The sequence below is a fragment of the Tenrec ecaudatus genome, chromosome 3 (assembly GCF_050624435.1).
Source record: "Tenrec ecaudatus isolate mTenEca1 chromosome 3, mTenEca1.hap1, whole genome shotgun sequence".
NCBI lineage: Eukaryota > Metazoa > Chordata > Mammalia > Afrosoricida > Tenrecidae > Tenrec > Tenrec ecaudatus.
In genome coordinates, this window is record NC_134532.1 from 177,069,575 (window position 1) to 177,091,022 (window position 21,448).

A 21,448-nucleotide genomic window follows, 5' to 3' on the forward strand; every position below is an offset into this window, starting at 1 on the left:
GGGGGAGGGAGGGAAAAAGAGGCACTGATAACAAGGACTCAAGTAGAAAGAAAGGGTTTGCAGAAGGATGATGGCGACATGTGTATAAATGTGCTTGATACAATGGATGTATGGATGGTTATAAGATCTGTAAAAGCCCCAAATAAAGTGATTTATAAAACAAAAACCAAAACAAGTGCCTTGTTGCTGACAGGAACCCAGCTGAAACCACATGATCAATGAATCTTTGTTAATATCTCAAAACAAGTTTTCTTGAGTCATAATTTATAAATATAATATACTCTTCTTACTTTTTAGATGTCAAACTTGGGACAATTTGACTCTGACTTTTATCAGTCTAATTATACTATTGATAATCAGGAGCAGAGTTGTAATGATGCTGATGCCTATGATTCTGTGTATGGATCTAGAAAGTAAGTACTTTTTATAAATACGCTCTTATTTTAAGAAGTCATCATAAGATGGCATTTGAGGTGGATAAGATGTCATTAGGGGTAGTAAATGTCTTTAGCAAACTTCATCGACGAGCCTAAGAAGAAATGTCAGGATGGGCAGCCATTCATTCATTCATTTATCCATCAATATCTTTATCACCTCAAGCCAGTGAGAGGTGAATGGCTTGTTGCTTTGCTGTAAGGTATCCCTTAAGAAGCAACCTGAAAGCAGATTCATAACACTTAACCTGATTATAGGATTCTATCTGAGAAACAAATCCATTGAATTTTACAAACATCTATTCAATGCCTGCCTTTGTGTCAAAGATTAGGGAGGGCACTGTAAACCCAAAGCCAAGACGAAATTCATTCCTTTCCCTTGTGGCATTTGGAAATGTCTGTTTAGATAGTCCCTTAAATATGCAACTATCATACAATGTGAAAAGTGCTGTATGTAACAGAGATGAGCATAATTGAAAATGAGTTGTTTCACTTGAACATTCAAACTGAGTTGAAAATAGAACAAAAAAGCTTATAAATTTACCATTTGTTCTTCACTGATGGAGAACAACAGCAAAACGTAGGATTTAGAGTGAGAAGAATTTGGATCTAATCTGGCTCTGGCATTTTTTTTGGCATTGGGAAAGACTGAAGTTTTCTAACTGTCATATCTGATAAACAAAGGCATTCATAGTACCTACCTCATGAGTTGCCGTAGAGAACAATTGTGACCATGAAAAGAAGCACACTCAGACCACTAATAGAAATGCTGTTTACCCATAAAACTTGCTTGCAAAAGCAATTTGCCCTTTGTTGTCTAAGTTTGTGTGATTATGTCATTGATTTCTGAGTGTAGTGCTGTGGGTCAGGACTAGTGCTGAAGAATCGTCAGGCCCTTCAACTTTCATAACTAACATTTATTGAGCTCTTACTAACTGTTCTGCGACTTACATAAATTAATTCACTGACTCTCCTAAGCATGCTACCTTTTGTTATCCTCATTTTAGATATAAGAAACCAAGAACACAGATACATTAAGGAAGTTTCCCCAGATCAGGCAGTTAATTTTTTTAAATGGGCTTATAATGGTTATCCAAAGTTGTTTGATGAATTTTGGGAATAACACCTATTGTCAAAGGAAAACATTTATGACAGTAAAATGGATTTTGGATCGATCATCCTAATAACCTTATAACAAGTTAATTCACAAATTATAACTAAATTTACTAATCATTAAAGCTTCTCTATATTTTTAAGCCCAGAAAAGTACCTTAACTGCTTTAGCTGGAAGAGAAGGCAGAATTAACACAACAGACAGTGGAAACCTTTTGTTTTAACCATGCCAAGTGCATTGTGGTCCCTGTTTGCATTAACTAATTACCCTGTGGGCCCAAGCAGTTAGGTCTGCATTCGGAAACTACTTCCTAGTTCCCAACCACTACTGTGTCAGGGTGGAGGGAGGGAATGGTGATTAATGCTTTTAAACTGGGAAAATAAATACTCTGTACTTTTATTGCATTCTCTTGTATATTGTACATTTTCTGGCATTGGCAGGCCGCTGTGGTCTTTCTTGAAGTAACAATCTCCACACACACACACACACACATGCGCACACGCACACACAAACACACACACATGTGCACAAACACACACGCACAAATGCTTTCAAAGCTCTTTATGAAAAATGAGGAAAATGATAAGGCTGTGTAGAATTGGATCTGCCATTGCAGAATCCAGCAAGAGGAAGTTAATTTGATTGTATTTCATATATGGTTTATTCCCTGGATGAAATTATGCAGACGGGGAAGTCAGAGGAAAGTGCTCCATACATAGAGTGTATATGTGCATCACTAAGGCATCACACACAGGCTGATCACTCAAAAGCTTCAGCCCACGATGAGAGTTAGCCAACAGGACGTTTCTGCTCTGTTCTTTCCAGTCCGCAGAAAAGATTCATTCGCCCCGAATCTTCTGTTTTCTTTCCTGTTGTCGTCTCCAGCTGGGATAAGCTTTTGGGTTTCACCTGATGCCTGAATTTTTATACTAAACCAAAGAAAGCCCAATCAAACCACAAACTTTCTCCTTGTGCTTTCTCGCTCCAGCCCACCTGCCCCAACAATATACCAGCGTCAGAATGATAAACACATGGAAGTGCATATGACCAATTGAGGAAAACTCAGAATGTATCATTGATGACCAAGCCTGCCTTAGATACTTAGCATTTAAATGCAATCCCTGGTTTGGATGTACTAACATACCCAGGAATTAGTCATAGGCACATTAACTGTCGAAGTGTTATGAGGTACATAAACTAGAGTCAGGTTAGTGGTTTACCAGGGTACATCAAGTGAGCTCCAGAGATTTGATCTTTTATTCATACAGCAAACAGGGTCAATTAAAATATACTCTAAATCAGAACGCTGGCCAAAGACATGTGATTTTGGAGGATAGCTATAATCAATCAATCAATTACTCACGCTCCCTCTACTAGAGCTTAGTTTTCAAAAAGCTTATTCAGCTGAATGGTATACTATCTGAAAGTTGATTATACCAACTCAAGAAATGAAGAGATTTATATTTTAAAACAATGGTCCTTATTTTAGAGTAAACAGGATTTTGTTTTTCATTTAAGGGGAACCAGCCCCACCCCCACCATCACCACCCACCAAACTTCACTATCCGGTCATTTGGAAAGGAAACGAAAACCAAACCGGTTGCTACAGAGTCTATTCTGATCCAGAGTGACCCTCAGGACTGAGCAGAACTGCTCCATAGGGTTTCCAGTGCTGCCAGTCTTCTATTAGAAACACAATCAAATCTTCCACCTAAGAGAGTGGTGATTGGGTTTGAACCACTAGCCTTTTAGTTTGCATCTGAGTGTTTAACCACTTGTCACAAGGGCATAGGGACCTAAGCTATATTTTCCACTACATATTTCTAATGTGGGGGAGTATGAAACCTATTTAAATTATTTGGAGAAATAAAATATACCACTGAGAGGCGAGGACAACTGAAAACTGCATTTAAGTATTTTAATAAGAAGCTAATAGCTACTGAGTCTGCAATCTACATTTTCGTGGCAAAGGGAGGGGCAGGGAAAAAGAGGAAGACCCTCAGCAAGACGGACAAACACAGAGACTGCCACAACGAGCCCAAGCGTAGGAATAACTGTGAGAATGGTGCCGGCTCAGCGTGGGGTGTTTTGTTGTGCACGGGGTCGCTATGGGTTCGAATCCATTCAATGCTAGCTAACAACAATAACAGTCATCATTTTTTCTGAACCAGACCTGATCTTCCTCTAGTATTTCAAAGATCCAAGCAAACTCATTGCTAATGAGTCCATGCTGACTCATACGCATAGCTAGTTCCTGTGGGTTTCTGAGACTGTAGCTGATAATGGGAGTAGAAAACACAGTCTTTCTCCCACTGAGCAGCTGGTGGTTTCGAACTGCCAACCATGTGTATCGAGCACAAAGCATAACCACTATACCAACAGGGCTCCTGTTTTAAAGATAGTTAATGGCATTATTGTGCTTCCAGGTGGATCATCCAGACCTGGGAATGCTGCACAAACTAGAGCTCACCTACTCTTTCCCTTAAACCATGCTAAAATGGAATCGATTTTACCATGGGCTCTTACCCAGGTCACTTAGACAATACCTGGTTTTATTGGCTCAACATTAAGGCATAGATAAAACTGGGGTTTGTAACCAGGGAATCAGACTCCAAAAGCCAGTTTCTCTCACTTCTCTCTTGGATTCACGGTAAACCAAGTCATTGACTGACCGCCCTTCCAGGGTCGGGAAGTCAAAGCAGGGGAATATGGCCGAGAATGTGGCTGACTATTCCAATGGAGCCTTCGGACGCCAGCCGCTCATTAGCCAGAAGTGATTTTTGTAAGAAGAAAAGTTCCCTGACAAAGCTAATGTCTACATCTTATCATTAAGCTCCTGGTGTTGTTTACTTTTTATTTTAGTATATCTCAGGTGATTTTTTATATGGAAGTAAGCATTAGGTTAAAAATAGCCATCATCCTTCTAGAGCTCATGAACATGCTGTGTGATCTAGCCATCAAGAGGATGAGGATTCATAACACCCAGGGAACACAGTAGAATTGTCTCTGGTTTCTGAGACTTTACATCTTTACAGTAGTAGACAGCCTCATTGTGCTCCATTGCTGACCTTGCGGTTAGCACATCAATGTACCTCATCGGAACTCTGTTGAGACCATGAGAGGGGAGTCTGCTGGTGTACTTGGCAAAACTTCCTTTGCTAGGCAGGTGTACAGATACGATGTCATTTTTACATTCCCAGTATCAGGTATAGTAGTCTGACTTATATCGTTGCCTTTAGTTGGTAAAGATGTCATTATGAGTTGGGCTGTGATCTCTGCAGCGAGCAGTTCAAAACCACAAGCTGCTCCTCAGGAGATAGACAGGGCTTCTAATCCCTTAAACAGTTACAGTCTGGGAAGCGTACATGGGGTCGCTATGAGTCTGCGTAGATTCAATGTCAGTGAGTATAGACATAGCAGGTCAATTAGTACACGTCTAGTCTTATTCTCTCTGACCCTCTTGTTTCATTTTGTTTTACAAATGAATATTGTAGGTTTGAAAATTGGCAATGAATCCATGAGAACCTTACTGACAGCCATCAAGAGTTGTAGGTCCAAAAATATGGTCAAAATTACAGTGGGGTTTGAAGCAATGTAATTAATATCAACTGAATTGTATGAGAACATGTTGAAATTGTTGAATGTCTGTATGTTCTGTTGTGCATATTTCCACCAGAGGAATTATGGTTGTTCATAGAAATTATGGAATTCGCTTTATGGGTCGATGGCCCAATAGTGTGACTATTTTGGTTTTTACTTCATTGAAATATCCAATGTTGTATGTAAAGTGTCATATATTAAACTAAATGTGTCAAAGTCAAATGTTATAAAATTAAACTTTAGTTATACAGAATGTGTATATAATTTAGAAGCTCGAGAGCATTTGGGGTTTCTTTCCTACGGGACACTTTAAAATCTTATTGTCTTAAATGAGTGATGGGGCGATTTTGATAATATGGTCTCTTCAAGGACAAAGGAAGACCAGTTCCTGATAAACGTTTCCTTGAAGAGGGAGTAGAAGGGCCTGGGGGAAAAGAGAAAGAGACAGGGGTTAATGGGTGACAAGCACCTATATTTTCTGTGTGAAAAGTATTTGGGGGAGCATAGAAGGAGGAGGCTGAGTCATAGTAATTGCCCATGCTAGGATCTTTTACCAAAGAGGTTTCTGAGCAGCTAATACTGGTTAGATGTTTTTTTAAAATTATGCTTCCTTAACCCGAGCTGGACATGGAGAGACTGGGATTCCATGTCAACAACTTAGTGTTGTGTAGATAATAGCCATTAAATCTCCTCTATGCTTCCCCGTTTATTAGTCTGGAAATGTTTATCTCAGATGTTACTTATTGTTTGTTTCTGACAGTATTTTTTATATCGTTCCACTTTTCAGAAGAGGAGAAAGATGGAAAGCATATGCCACATCATGCAAAGGATAAAAAGAATAATTGGTAGCATACTGTGGGGGATTCAGGAAATATCACACCAGGTTTCTTCCCTCAGAGAGCTTATGGTTGAATCAGTGAGTGAAAGATACATAGTCTCTTCATATCCTTGTAGCTTTCCCAAATGCATTATTTTCCTTGTTAGATTTATAAAAACAAAAGTTGCGAATGCTATAACTATAGACTCAGGTTAATGTTGTAAAGGAAGGAAGCCCTTTTTAAAGGTCTCTAAGCATAAATCCATGAAAGGGAACTATAAAACTCAGAAACGTAGACTGTGTTTTTAGCTTACTAGACCCGTTTTTAAGGAAGGCAACTTAAACATGTTGATGGCGATATGTCTCTTTCTTCCTCTTCAGGTAAAACCCTTTCAAATGAACTAATACCCACAATCCTCCTTTCTTTCTCTAGCTCTGTTTTATGGATAGGTGTCACCAGCGTGACCTTACGTTTAACAGAACTAAACTCTGCCCGTTTCTGCGCCTAGCTCTAGCAAGACAGAATTTATAAAAAAAATTTGATTTTGAATTTTCATATACAATTTCTATAACACCCCATCCCAAAAGAAATATGGTCAACCTTGTCGCACATCTTTCCTGATTTTAAACCATGCACTTTTCCCCCGGTTGTATATGAGCAAATTGAAGTGTTTCATTTCTCCTCTGCCATCCATAGTTGGTTACGACCACACAGTCAGACGCCTTTGCACAGTCAGTGAAGCACAAGTCGCTTTCTTCCTGGCGTCCGCTGCTTTCAGTCAGTGTCCACCTGACATCTGCCAGGATGCTGTGCTCACCTCAGCTGCCCTGGCGAATGTGGTTAGATTTTCTGTTAGCTCCCTGTTGATGTGCTGCTGCAGCAGCTCTTAAATTATCTTCAGAAAAACTTAATCTGCATGTGATGTTAATAAAATTGTTTGATAATTTATGTATTCTGTAGTCCCCTTTCTTTAGAATGGGTACAAATACGATTCTCTTTCAGTTAGTTGACCAGGTAGCTGTCTTCCAAACTTCTTGCATAAATGGATGAATGAGTGCTTCGTCAATGTGTTGAAACATTGCGATGGGTATTCATTCCATCAACTCCTGGAACCTGGTTTTTGGCTAATGCCTTCAATGCCTCTTGGACATCTTCCTTCAGTTCCATTGGCTCTTGGCCATATGCCACCTCTTGAAATGGCTGAATGTCAACTGTTCTTTCTGGTGCGGTGACTCGGTATTCCTTCCACTTCCTTTTGATGGTCCTGCATCATTCAATATTTTCCCATGGTTGTTGTTAGGGGCTGGCAAATCGGTTACATCTGAAGTGACTGTGTACAACAGAATGAAACACTGCCTGGTCTTATGAAATCCCCACATTTTTTCTTATGTTTGAGCTAATTATATGGCCACTGTGTCAATCCATCTTCTTGAAGGCCTTCCTCTTTTTTGTTCCCCTCTATTTTACCAACCATGATGTCCTTCCCCAGGGACCAGTCTCTCCTGACAACATGTTCAAAATACATGAGATTGTCTGCCATCCTTGCTTCTAATGAGTATTCTGGCTAGAGTTTCTTTTAAGGCTGATTTAATTGTTCTTTTAGAAGTGTATGGCACTTACCATATTCTTTGACGATTTTAATTACCATAATTCAAATGCATCAATTCTTCTTTGCTCTTCCTTATTCAGTGTCCAACTTTCACATGCATTTGAGGTGATAAAAATACACTGGCCTGGGTCAGGTGCTGCTTAAACCTCAAAGTAGTAGCCTTGCTTTCAACATTTCAAAAAGGTCTTAGGCAGGGATACACCCAACACAATGTTCCCATTGATCTCTTGACTCCTGCGTCCAGGAGCAATGATTGTGGAGCCACGTGAGTCAAAATCCTGGGCATCTTCAATCTTTTCTCCTTTTATCATGTTACTTATTGGCCCAATTGTGAGGATTTTAACCTTCTGTGCATTGAGGTGTAATCCAAACTGAAGGTTACTGACCTTTAGTTTCATCAGTACGTGCTTCAGGTCCTCCTCGTTTCAGGAGGCAAAACTGTGTCACCTGCACGTTGAAGGTTGCTAAGACGCATGCCTCCAAACCTAATGGTGCATTCTTAAACAATCTAGCTTTGCTAATTATTTTCTCACAATAAAGTGTGAATAATTATGGGGAGAGGATTTTTCGATTGTCGCTGGAGGCTTGGCTTTTTCTTCAGTTCTTTCAGCCGGACACGGGTGTGGCGTGTTCTTCCCTTTTGGTTTGCTAACTGCTCATCTTTGCACATTTCATGAGAGTCTTCCAAGCTGCCCTTTGAAATCTGAGGTTCAGCTCTTTACCAAGTAATTTCTTCTGCTTGCTTTAGCTACCCTACAATTAAGAGCAAGTTTCAGAGTCTCTTCTGACATCCACTTTGCTCGTTGTAAAAATGTCCATCTCTTTAATGAGCTGTTTTCTTCCTGTGGGGTGATCTTGTTGTCTTCGTGATGATGGATAATCTGTGCATGCGTTTATTTTTCCAATTAATTTACCATAATATTAAAATAGTGGATTTTACTTCTGTCACACCCCTGCTTTACAGGGGCTGGCATGGTTATGGGAAGCCATGGTGGCCTCGTAGATTATGTGTTGGGCTGCTAACGACAAGGTCAATCGTTCAAAACGACCATTCACTCAGAGGAGAATGGGGAGATTTTCTACTCGCACCAAGAGTTTCAGTGTCAGGAACCCACAGGGGGCAGTTCTGCCCGTCCTATGAGATCCTCCACACTCAGAATTAATGAGATAGTGGTGAGTTTGGAGTGAGTTTCTGTCACAGTTAGTAATTGCCCTGAAAATCAGTGAAAAATGACATTAAGTAGGAGAAAAGCTCAACTCAGGACAGGCACTTCGGTTTAACAGTTCAACAACAGTAATTTTATTATTTGTTATTTAAGTTGTCAGTCACTGTGGACTTTCTCCATTACTTTCTATGTAGTCAAGCAACAAAACTACAATTTTTAACCTTACAAAGTTTGATTAGGTGAAAAAAATGTAAGAAAAGTTACATTATATTCTATATGCAGAATATTAGCTGGTATAGCTCATCTTTTCCGAATCTATTTCTTAGTCATGTATTTCTCTTATTTAAGAAAAAATAATGCAGTTTTTGTTGTTGTCAAGAACATGTATAGGAGAACACGTCAATTCAATAATTTCTGTACTTTTACTTTTTGCTTAAAGTTAAACTTGAAGCACTCTATTTCTTTCATGGATAGATGCTGGTGGGTAAATAATATGTGAATTTATAATGGGGGAAATCATAGTTTCCTTCATCAATTTCTCATTTCTTTCTTTCTTTGATGTATGAAGGCCAATATTATTTTTTCCTCCTAGGGACCACGCAAGTGAGCTGCCTCAGCCTGCCTCCTTTGTTCCATCAGGGATGCTCACCCCATCGGGTTACACAGGACAACTTTTTCAACCAGCTTCAAACCCGGATTATTATTCCCAATCTCCTTACATTGACAGTTTTGATGAAGAGCCTCCTTTGCTAGAAGATAAGTCAAGGAAGTGTTATTAATGTGTGTATAGCCTGAAGAATAATAGCAATAATCAGCACTTAATGTGTTCTTCCATCCTGTTATGTACTGTTTTATGCATGGTTGTTCCACATATAAATTAATATTTACCAAACCAAGGCACTTAAACCACTGAGGTTTTCTGAATGTCTGCATGGGGGGAAATCTGTAGCAGACATGCACTATTGATATTGCTATGATTCAATACTGTCTCACACTAACAGTTGGACACGCTGGCTAGGCATAGAGAAAAGTGCAGACCGTTTTTGGAAGAGCAGTTACATCAAAGTTTACATCCCTCCCACCCATTCGATGAATTATTTCATATCTACTTGTTTGTAAGTTGGTATTTTCTGCTATGCTTGCCTGGGTGAAGAAATGGGTTGTTTAAAAATTAACATTTGTTGCTGTTTTGGTCATGGCGATCACGCCATCTCTTTTGTTTTGTTCTTCTTCCACGGCTCACAGGAGCACTCTCATCCCCGATGGCCACGGCTAAATGGGAAGGCAGGGCTACACGTCCAGTTTATTGGACTCTGAGTGGCAGGGAAACCCAGAAATTTCTGTGGTAGGAGGTCCATGGGATTATCAGTGAAGTTACATTCATGGATACACATTTTAAAAATGTTTATATCTAGCTACTTTTTAGTAGCAGGTTTTGCTCAGGAAGAATGTCAACATGATGCTGGAAGGAATGGATTGGGGCCTTAAAACCAAACCAACCTTGCGTCTACCAAGTAAATTCTGACTCATGGCAACTCTAGAGCTGAGCAGATGGCCTCTTTCGGTTTCTGACACTTTAAGACTTTACAGGTGCCCAAGCCTCATCTTTCTCTCAAAGAGGAGCTGGTGGGTTAAAGGGGTAACTCTGCTGTTAGCAGCCCATAACCCTCCACAGTCCCAGGACTTTTTCCTGGAAAACAAAGACACTAGAAATTTAACCAAACAACTAGGGTTGAATTTGAGAATCAAGGACACATAGGTTAACTTCTTTCTCAGTTACTTTCTATGTAGTCAAGTGACAAACAATAGACTAAAATCCCCAGTATGCCATCGAAAGAGCATCTCTCTCCACATATGAACATTGTTCATGACCTTGCATTAAAACTATACCTTCCTTCTTCACATTAAAATTTAAAGATAAGGAAAGAAAAATTCAAACCATTTATAGGAAAAACATAATGGTTTCATTGGCTCTTTAGAGTCCAGTTGAATTTTTAGATCAATCTGTTTAATGGATTCTATTTTTATATTGGAGATTAATGGCCAACACCTTGACTTTCACATCTTTGCTCTTAAAAAATGAATAGTTTCTAAATATTATAATAATAATATATATTCAGTATGTGGAACGGAGAAAACATAGAATCAGCTTAGTAAAACATTAAAAAAAACTGAATTCTTGTTTCTAGGGGATCACCACCATCAACAGCTTGATATAGTTCCTTTCTGTCTTTACTCTATTGTCCTATGGATGGATGCATACAAATATATATGTATGTACATATATAAAATAATAAAACAAACTCACTGTCATCAAGTTGATTCTGAATATAGTGGATTATATAGGTTTCTGAGATTATACATCTTTACTGGAGTAGACAACCTCATGTCTCTCCAGAGGTATGGATGGCAGATTTGAACCACTAACCTTGTGATTAGCAGCTCAATGCCTAATCCACTGTGACCCATAGCACCACCATGAACACTTGTGTGTATATACCCATGTATATTTATATCTATACAAGTACATTAAAACATATATGTATACATGCATACATTGAAATCGTTATTTATGAATACTAAAATGAATGTTGTATCATAATGATATAAAATTTCTTTTTTCCCTCCGATTACATTATTTTATGAGCATTCTTTAAAGGCATTAACTATTATTAGACCATGTAGTTGAAGGATGGCAGTACCTAACATTGTGGAGCCCTATTGGTGGAGTGCGGTTAGAGAACCCCTCTGTGCACAGCCCTCAGTGCTTACAGCCCACACATGTATGAGACAGGTAATATTATATTATATAGAAGTGTCATGGCTTACACACACCCTCAGGTATGCTTTATAGTAGGAAATGCTTTGGTGAACATCATAGTAAGCAACCTTGGACTCCTATAGTCTGTCCTTTGTGTGGATCTATAGCGTTAGGATTACCTAGTCATGGGCTACTTTCACTGTAAAAATGATCTCAGAAAAGTGTGTGCCAATACATCTTTATAGTAGAACATGAGATGTCTGGTGCTGAAAAAGGCATTTCTGACATGTTTGTGTTGCTGTTCCTCTCTACTTATCATGTTCTTTGTCAAATTTCCTATTGGAACCTGACAAATGTTTCTTTCTTTGTTCTATTTAGAGATATTTATATTGTGAGAATATTAATTATTATCTGGAATATGTGTCCAAAACATTTCCCGCCTAGATTTTGTTTGCTATAAAATTTCTTTATAAGACTTTGAGTATATAAAACTTTTAGTGTGTATGTTTAAAAATTCCACAATATTTTTCTCAGTAAATTTTCTTTGCAATTGCTTTTGTTTACAATCTATACAGTTGTAGAAATGCTTATATATCTTTATAGATTTTTCCATTAAATTTTTTCTTTTGCCTTTACAATTTTTATCCACTGAGAATTATTTTAGGGTACTATGTGAAGTTATGTTCCAAGCTTATTTTTCCTTCAAATGGTTAAATCATGCACAATCTGCATCATATAGCAAAGATAACTTTTACTTTTCTCCTGCTCTGAAATGTCTTTATTTATGTATATCCTTCCCTAATAACTCTTTAAAATGGGCACGTACCAAATTTCTGTCCAACTTCATAATAGCTCATAATGAATCTTGGATATTTTTCCTCTTTGTGATCATCTTCCAGAATATGTATTTTAGAAGAAAAAGTACATAATATAGATTTGTCTTTAAAATCTATGAATGATCTAGTCTTTTGCTTTAATATACCCATCAGGCTGGGTAGCTTTGTGAAAGCCTTAAGCCTCATCTATCTTAAAGCTATAGACAGGATTGGAAGATAAATTAGCATATGACATTGTCTAGTTTTTTTTGAGTACAGAGTAAAATAGCCTGTAAAATTATGAAGCCATAATAATTTAAATCCCCTCACAAAAGCATGTTCCTTGGAAATGTGTTTGTCCATTTCTTAAATGTTTTATAATAAAAACACTTGCTGTGATTTTACTATCTGATAATATGTGCTTGAATATGTAAACAAATGCATCTTGAAGATCAATTCAATTTAAGATAGGCCAGAATAAATGACTGTGATATTTGGGATTTTCTATTTGTAGCACAGCCTGATGTGTATATTTTAAAGGCCAGTGCCACCATTTGCATGGGAAATAAAGATATTAATTCACTTTTATAGTATGGTGACACATGCTATAAAAGTGTACTCTTTCCCACAGGCCATTATGAGTTGCAATAGGTTTGCATACAGATCCTTATGAGTATACACGTTACTACCACTAGGTGACAGCAAACCATAAAGCTTACAGTCACACTTCACAGAAGTCCCATCTCTGAATTTGTAGAACGTTTTGGATTAAAAAACAAACGCGCACTCTTGCCACTGAGTCAATTCCAATCCATAGCATGCCTACAGGACAGAATAGAACTGTCCTTTTGGTTTTCTGAGACTCTACATCTCTGAGAGAGTAGGCAGCCTCCAATTTTTTCTGCAGAGTGACTGATGGACTTGAACCACTGACCTTTTGCTAGCAGCTCACTGTATCATCCACTATGGCACCAAGACTTGCTAATAATTTGTTGTAAGGTACCTAAAATTAATATATTGAATGATCTCACTTGTAAAGCTTATAATAATAAAACAAAACAAAATATTGTGGAAATATATAATATTAATATATAATATTTTCTTCATGAAATATTTAGTAACTATTAGGCGTCTTCAAAAGATTCCTGGCAGAGCAGTTATCAAAGAGACTCACACTCACGGAAAGGGCTGCAGTTTGAACTTACCAGTCTCTCTGAGGGAGAAACGCAGCTTCACTTCCGTAAGGACCACAGCCTTGGAAACCCCATGGGACAATTCTGCTCCGTCCTCTAGGGGGCACTGTAAGTTAGAATGGACTCACTGACATGAGTTTGGTATGTTTTCTCACTGTTTCATGATTCAATTTTAAAACATGTGCTATTAAATAAATAGCTAATTGTGCTATTAAATAGTTATAATAATTAATAATGTTACACAAGGCATTTTCCATCTGAGTTATTTGAAGTATAATGATATTTTTTATGAAAAGGTATAATAAATCAAATATCACTTTATTATGGAAAATATAGAAAACACATTGTGAGTATACTTATAAAACTGAAAGCAAAGTTAGAAACAATGCAAACATCAGGCAAAAATGAACTTTTGTGCTTGGGAAAGCAGGTCTCAATTTGGAATGAAGCAGTGCAAGCTTGCCTTTGCGAGGTTAGTTCAGCCCTGTGTCTGATGACTCTGAATATTTTGGGGTGTGGCTAGAACAGGTGCACTTTTTATCAGGGGGGCCATGAAGCTCATGCTGTATTCTGTATCTAGACTGTCAGCTTTTCAGTGTGTGAACATGGTATATGCCACTGCAAAACATTTAACTAAGCCCTGATTTCAGGGAGACAGTACTTCAAGTTTAAAATTTAGCTCAATTAAAAAAAAAAAGAAAAGAAACCAATATGAGATAAGATGCACAATGATCAAACTGCAATTCATGCAAGTTTTCAAATGATAACTCTGGAATTGTGTGTAAGTAACTTGTCTTTGAAGTATAACATTATGGCAGGCAAAAGATTAGTCCTGGAATACGACCATATTTTAGAGGTGTACATCCACCCCCCACCCCCACCGTTTATTTTGGAAATTGATCATCTGACCTTTTTCCTAATCTCTTTTTGTTCCTGGAATCTCTTCTGAAACCTTTTAATGTCATAACAGCATGCGAGCTTCCAGGAGTCAATGGGTGGTGGCTGCTATTGAGTTGCATTGGCCAGGAATCAAAGCCTGGTTTCCTACATGGAAAGAGAATTCTTTCTATCAAGGAACCTACAAAACTAAAACCAATCCCACCACTGTTAAATTGATTCTGACTCCTAGACACCCTAAAGGACAGAGCAGAACTCCCCTACAGGTTTTCAAGGTCATCAATCTTTATGGAAGCTGATTTGACAACTTGCTCCATGGATAGGCTGGTGAGTTTAACCAACCCTTCCGTTAACAACTTTAGCTACCGTACTATCAGGGCTCACTTACGGAACTGACACTTCCCCTAGTCCTTCGTTGGAGAATATCAGAGTGGTAGCTGTTTCTTTCCTTTAGAGAGAGCTGGCATCAGAGGAGCAGGATCTACCAGCGAGATCTGTGAGGTGGTAGTCACATCCTTTGGGAAGGCAGTGGAGAAACATTGAATTAGAATTGTGTTTATCAGTTTGGACTCCTGGTCTTGAGCCCCATTGATTTGGTATATCTCACTCTAACACCAGCACTCATAAGAGGGATGGCTAACTCGTCTCAGGGACTTAATCTTGACGGCACAGACTCAACCACATAATGCACTGACCTTATGAAAGCAGGCGTGTACGTTATGATCACATTTACTGGTGAGTGAGCCTCCCTCTTTTCTCCTCCATTGCGTTTCCGGCAGCTAGCATAAAATTGCTCTTCTTATCAGACCGTGAAAGTAAATCCCCCGACTGGACCACACGTCTTCAGATAGTCTTGCTAATTGAAACCTTTCGCCACGTTTGAAATGACCAGATTTTAGAAGATTAGCAATTGAAAATATTGGAAATAGATATTTACATGCGTGATAAGAGAGGACTTTTGGTCCATGAGCTGCAATTTTATTTTCGTTTCTACTGTGTAAAGTCCACTTCCACATTTTTGAGACGATTGTAAGCTTGTATCTACTGCATACAGCTGGAAATATGTCCCGTGGTGGAATCATTTTTTCAATGTTTCTCTTATTGCTTGGGAACAAAAACTATTTTTTAAAAAAGGGACTTTAAATGATTTTATTTTACATAGATATTTAGTTTTTATTTTTTTTCTTACCAGTTGTCATTGAGTCGCTTTGCCTAAGGAGATCTCAGATATAGTTGAATAGAAATGTGGGCTTCACGGACTGATTTTTCATAAGTAGGTTGGCAGATTTCTTCTGAGGCTTCTGGATACGCTTGAAACTTTTTGTTTGCAGCCAATTATGTTAACAGTTTTTACGATCCAGAGATTCTAAGTATGAAAACACCTAATTAAAGAATGAGTTATGTCTCTCTTTATTTTTTTTACTTATATTATTACTTTCTTTTCCTTTTGCAGAACTTGGAATCAATTTTGATCACATTTGGCAAAAAACGTTGACAGTGTTAAATCCATTGAAACCAGCAGATGGCAGCATTATGAATGAAACAGACCTAGCGGGACCCATCCTGTTTTGCCTCGCCCTGGGAGCCACCTTGCTGATGGTAATAAAAAACAGCAGGCAGCAAGCAATCGACTTCAATGCTAGTCCTCTCAGTTTCAGTGCTGCAGATAGAGCTTTGTAACCTCAAAGAAAGTATACAATATAATGGCAATTGTTCAACCCAAGACTTCATTTTTCGTGAGAGACACATTAAAGTGATCCAAAGAGATCACAGACAAACTAAACAACCAGCATGAATTATAATCTCTCTCTCTCTCTCTCTCTCTCTCTCTCTCTCTCTCTCTCTCTCTCTCTCTCTCTCTCTCTCTTTCTCTCTCTCTCTCTGCCATTGAGTTGATGTGGACTCACAGCGACAGGGTAGAACTGCCCCGTGGGTGTCTGGACTGTAACTCTTTATGGGAGTAGAAAGTCCTTTGTCTTTCTCCCAACGAGCGGCTGGTGGTTTCAAACTGCTGACCTGCGCATCGCAGCCCAGTGGATAACCACTACACTACCAGGTCTCCTTTTACAACAAATAAAACATATATGCATTTAAATATATTAGAAAACAAGCCATCCTGTCAAAATTTTATCAAAGAAAATCATTGTATTATTATTCATCCATCTCTTATTAGGAAAAGACTATTAGTTAGCAGGAATGGGAAAGGAAGGGCGGGAAGGGAAGGGATAGTAATAGGCTAGGAGGTACCCAGGTGTTAACTTGGGTAGAGGGGAGGATCCGCTCCTACAAGAGGTGGAAGGGCCAAGTAAAGGGGGTGAGGGATGAGGCAGAGCAAGCTGTTGGGAGGTTTGATAAGTGTTGGATATGAGAATCATTATCTAAAGTATAAACTTCCACCTAATCGGCAACAAACATTGAAAGAAGTTAACAGAAACGGTAAAATGCTTCAAGACTGTTCATGTCCAATAGTGGATGGAATACACGGGCTTGGGCTAGCAAATGCTATTTTACTGACTGTTTGCTTTGAGATTTCTGCTCTGACAATGGATGAGGCGTTTCTCTATGCTGATGCTCATTTTCTTGTGAAGATGTCTTTCTAGCATCCCGTGAGGTTATTGCTGCTCCAGCTTTTATGACTAAATTGACTTGTAATGATAGTATGATTTATTGATTCAACTTATAGATAATCCTGGTGATTTGGTTATCCGCTTCATGGCGTCATTGCTTCTGAATGTCACTGTTTATTCATTTTTTTGCATAGACCCCCTTCCTTCTTTACATCAAGCAGTGATGACATTAAGAATTGTCAGAAAAGGAAAGCATATTTCCACCTAAATTACATTTAGAAGACACTCTAGATCATAATTATAAAAGTGTTACATTAAAATAAAAATAAATAAAAGGATCTTTGCATTTAAGACAAAGAACACTTGGCAATGCATTTTATAAACAGAGTGCAAAGAGGTTTTATGCCAGTCTGAAAAGTAGTCCCAGTGAGGCATGCGTCAACTCGATGGCAGCTGCCTCTTCTCTCTTGCTTGATGTCTGACATGAGCGCTCTCGTGCCGACTTCCCTGAAACACACCCAAAGCTGCCTGCCTTGGTTTCTTCCCCATGCAATGAGAAGCTTGTAACTGGTTTAACAGGTCCTTATTAACGGTTTGTACTCAACTACTAGCCTAAAGGCTGGGGGTTCAAACCTGTGTCAAAGAGGTAACTGGCTGAAGAAATGGTATAGGAATCTGATAGTTCTAGGAAAAAACTCCTTAACTAATTGTTCAGGCTCCTTTCTCTTCGTACTGCTGTCTACTTCTCACCAAACAATATAAAAAATAATGTTTTAAAGTAGCTACCATTTGTAATATTAGCTGTTAAATTTATTTGAAACCAAGTACATCTTTATTTTAATACATTAATACATAAGATAAATCAGAATCTAGATATCAGTCTAATTTCTTCATGATAATGTAACCAATAATCATATTGTATTTATTGAATACAGTAGCATCTACTGATATCTTATTTTTTCCTGTGCACAACAAATGCAAATTCTTTGTCATTCTGTATCAATTAGATGGTTTAAATTAGTCTCTAATCTTCCTTCTTTTGTCTTTGTCACTATAATTTGCTAGTCTTAGATTAAGCTGCTAAGTCAGGCATCTCAATTAATCATATAGTCAGAAACAATCAATTTAATATATTAACTCATCTTTCCATCTCAAGTTGTTTGTGATATAACAGCTGCTGCTTTTACTTCAGAACGCATGGTTGTTCGCATTCCTGAAAGGAAAGCATTGTGTTAGTTCCGGTCTAGCCAATTCCACAAACAAGTAGAATTGCTCCATGAGGTTTTCAAATCCTTTGGAAGCAGATCGCCAGGCCCATCTTATAATGTGCTGCAGAGTGGGTTTGAACTGTGAACCTTTGGGATAATAGTTGATGTTTAATTGTCTGAGTTACCTCGGGACTCCAAAAGTTGAGTCTTGTAAGGAGGTGGAATTGAGTTGGTTCCAACCTTGTGTAAAAGAGAATGAAGCACTGCCTGATCTATTAAGGTCATCAAAATATTTCTTGTGTGTTATCAATATTAGTCAAAGTCATTTAAATATTTCTGAAAATTATAAATCCAAAATTTACATAGCCAAAGAACTCAGTGGAGATAAATGTGGATCTACTCCAACTTTGTCACAAGATGATTTTTTTAATCTGTTGCTTCATATTTCTGGAATTTCTTCTTCTTTTAAAAAATTTTTAAAAATCAGCTTACTTGGATGAATGGAGGGAGGGACACAGGCCCAAGGGCAGATCGTTGCCACGAGGGGAGAGGGGAACCATGGGAAAGGGAAGCTTCTCTCCTAGTGGGGTCCCGTGAGTGGGCAGCTGGTATAGAGGATCTGCAAGACCTGCTGCGCTTGTCTAGGCAGGGCAGGCAAGCGACTCTGGGCTGGGGTTCGGTCTGGGGATGGAGCTTAGGCTAGTCGCCAGTGTGATGGCGGCAGCCTACTGACCTGAGATGTCCCACGAGTCCGGTCCTGTATCACTGAGGCCCCAGCTCAGGATAAATGCGTGGGGTGGGACTGGGGTGCTGTCCCAGGGGGATATTTCACTCACCAGACTCCTACCATTCAGCTACCTGAACAAGCCCACTTTGTTCGGAGGAGCTCTCAGAGAATGCGGGTCCCCGGGGCGGCCATCTTCTTTCTCTCTCTGGGATTTCTTCTTTAGGCAAATATTATCATTTGGACTTTACCATTAGATGTGATAACTCCAGAATTGATTCTGAGAAATATAGAGCATTAAGGACAAAAAAATAAAGTGAAATTAAAAGCAAATAAAACACAAATGAACAGACAACCATTTGAATAAGATTTAACTCAGAATCTATTTGAGTTTAAGTTAATTCTGCCCCAGATATACAAAATCCAAATATAAGGGGTGATTTTATAGAATGGTATAGGTATTGTATTAGAGAAAGCATAACTAATTGCAGGAATAATATCTGAGCCTATTAATTATTTCTGAGATATAAAACTCATAGTCACATACTCATTATTTTATTCATGTATTCTGATATAGGGCACAATCCAGTAAGAATACATTTACCATAAATTTAATTTTACTTATTCTTAAACCGTCCCTTCTCCCACAAACAATTATTTTTACTGTCAATACCATGAAGATAAGTGGTTAAAAACACAATTCCTTCTATTTATTTTTTCTGGTAGAGTTAAGAATAAGGCTCTGGAAAATGAAAATACTTGGCCAATATAAAAGTATAATCAGAAGAATGAAATGATTTTGAATCCAGACGTGGCAAAGGTGATAGGAAAGCATCCTAAGTAATTGTTGAGGTAAAAAGCTCATTCTTGGAGACAGACTTTTTCAGGTAAAAATCTCATTAGAATTTTAAACCAATTCAAAAATGACAGTGGTGAAGTCAAATGGAATTATAGTTTTAATTGGATAATCTAATAAGAGAAAGAGGTAAAGAGAAAGGTCATTTATCAATATGGAAATACACAATTTTACTAGAAGTTTACCTCCATCACTCCCTTATCTGTCCACCCCGTTCTTTAAACTGTCTTTGAAGTTCAGTTTCGTGTCCCTGGGTGTAAGAAAGAATTGCCTTTCGCCATTATTACAATGAGTACTGCCTTTAAATATTTCACTCCAATTAAAATATTAAGCAGTATGTATCTCTGGTTGTACATGACAGTGACTTTGAAATTGTCGTTGTTGTCTAATTCACCCAATAGAGCAGGGCATGGCTAATTTTTTTTAAAGCATGACTATGGTTAGCTTTATTTTATAGGATAGAGAAAATAAAAGTACTCGATAACAACTTATCTATAGTTATTGGAAGACATGTCTTTGATAGCATCTCCTAAGGATGTAATCTACAGGAACTTATAAATTACCAACCTCTCCAACAATGTAGGGTTCAAAATAGCTGAATGTTTTTGAATTACATTGCAATGGTCATAACATCCTCTATTACCCTTAAAAACAAACAAGCAAACACAAAATCCTAGCCAACTGAACTAACAAATGCACTGCCATTTGGTTGATTCCAACTCACAGTAACCTAACGTCGGCCGCACCTCTGCCATGGGAGCAGCTGATGGATATGGGTTGGAACCACGACTTTGTGGTTAGCAGTCTAATGCTTAGCTCACAGCACCACCAGGACTTCTCTATCATTCTTAACTCATTAACTCACTGCCATCAAGTTGATTCTCACTCATGGTCACCCTATCCAAAACAAACTCACTGCCATTGAGTCGGTGCCAACTCATAGCAACCTTGTGGGACAGAACAGCCCCCTTGAGTTTCTGAGACTGTAACTCTTTATGGGAATAAAACACCCAGTCTTTCTCTCTCCGAGAGGTTGCTGGTTTGGAACTGTTAACCTTGCCAGTCACAGCCCAACTCATAACTACCACACCACCAGGACTCCACATCGTAACCCTATAGGACAGGGCAAAACTGCCACTGTGAGTTTCCAAGACGGTGACTCTTTACTGGAGTCGAAAGCCCCATCTTTCTACGAGGGAACAGCTGGAGGGTTGGCACTGCTGACCTTGTGGTTAGCAATGCAACACATAACCCTTGACACCCCAAGGACTCCTATTCATTTTCCTTAATCACTTGTAAAACAAAACTTTCTTTAGTTCCGTGAACATAAGGACTTCATAAGTCACAATCTTGGATAAGGAAAGTGAAATTTTAAAAGATCACTCTGAAAGAATTTATGAGATTCCCTCATTGATCCATATAATTCCTATGAAAATGAGAGTTAATCTGTTCTACTCTTAAATACGATTTCAAATAAGCTCAATTTATATATAAAATTTAAGTGCATTCTTTTTTGGAGCTTCGCAGATAAGTATTAATATACATCTTGTGGAGTTGTGAATTTCACTGGGTGAACTAATTGGTCCATTTGATCTCTTAGCGCCTGCTTTCTTACAGGCGACAGTTAGAATTCTCTGTGCATTCATGGGGCACCCGGGTACCCCCAACTTCTTTTATTGCTCTCCC

General features: G+C 38.4%; 1 protein-coding gene across 1 annotated transcript in view; it reads left to right on the top strand.

The window, feature by feature from the left end:
- The first annotated feature begins 297 nt into the window (after positions 1-297).
- The window catches only part of YIPF7 (Yip1 domain family member 7), a 30,489-nt gene continuing 9,338 nt past the window's right edge, over positions 298-21,448 (top strand). Inside the window, 3 exon segments of the mRNA XM_075544988.1 lie at positions 298-413; positions 9,334-9,512; positions 15,861-16,006. Coding sequence (XP_075401103.1) covers positions 298-413; positions 9,334-9,512; positions 15,861-16,006 — 441 coding nt within the window.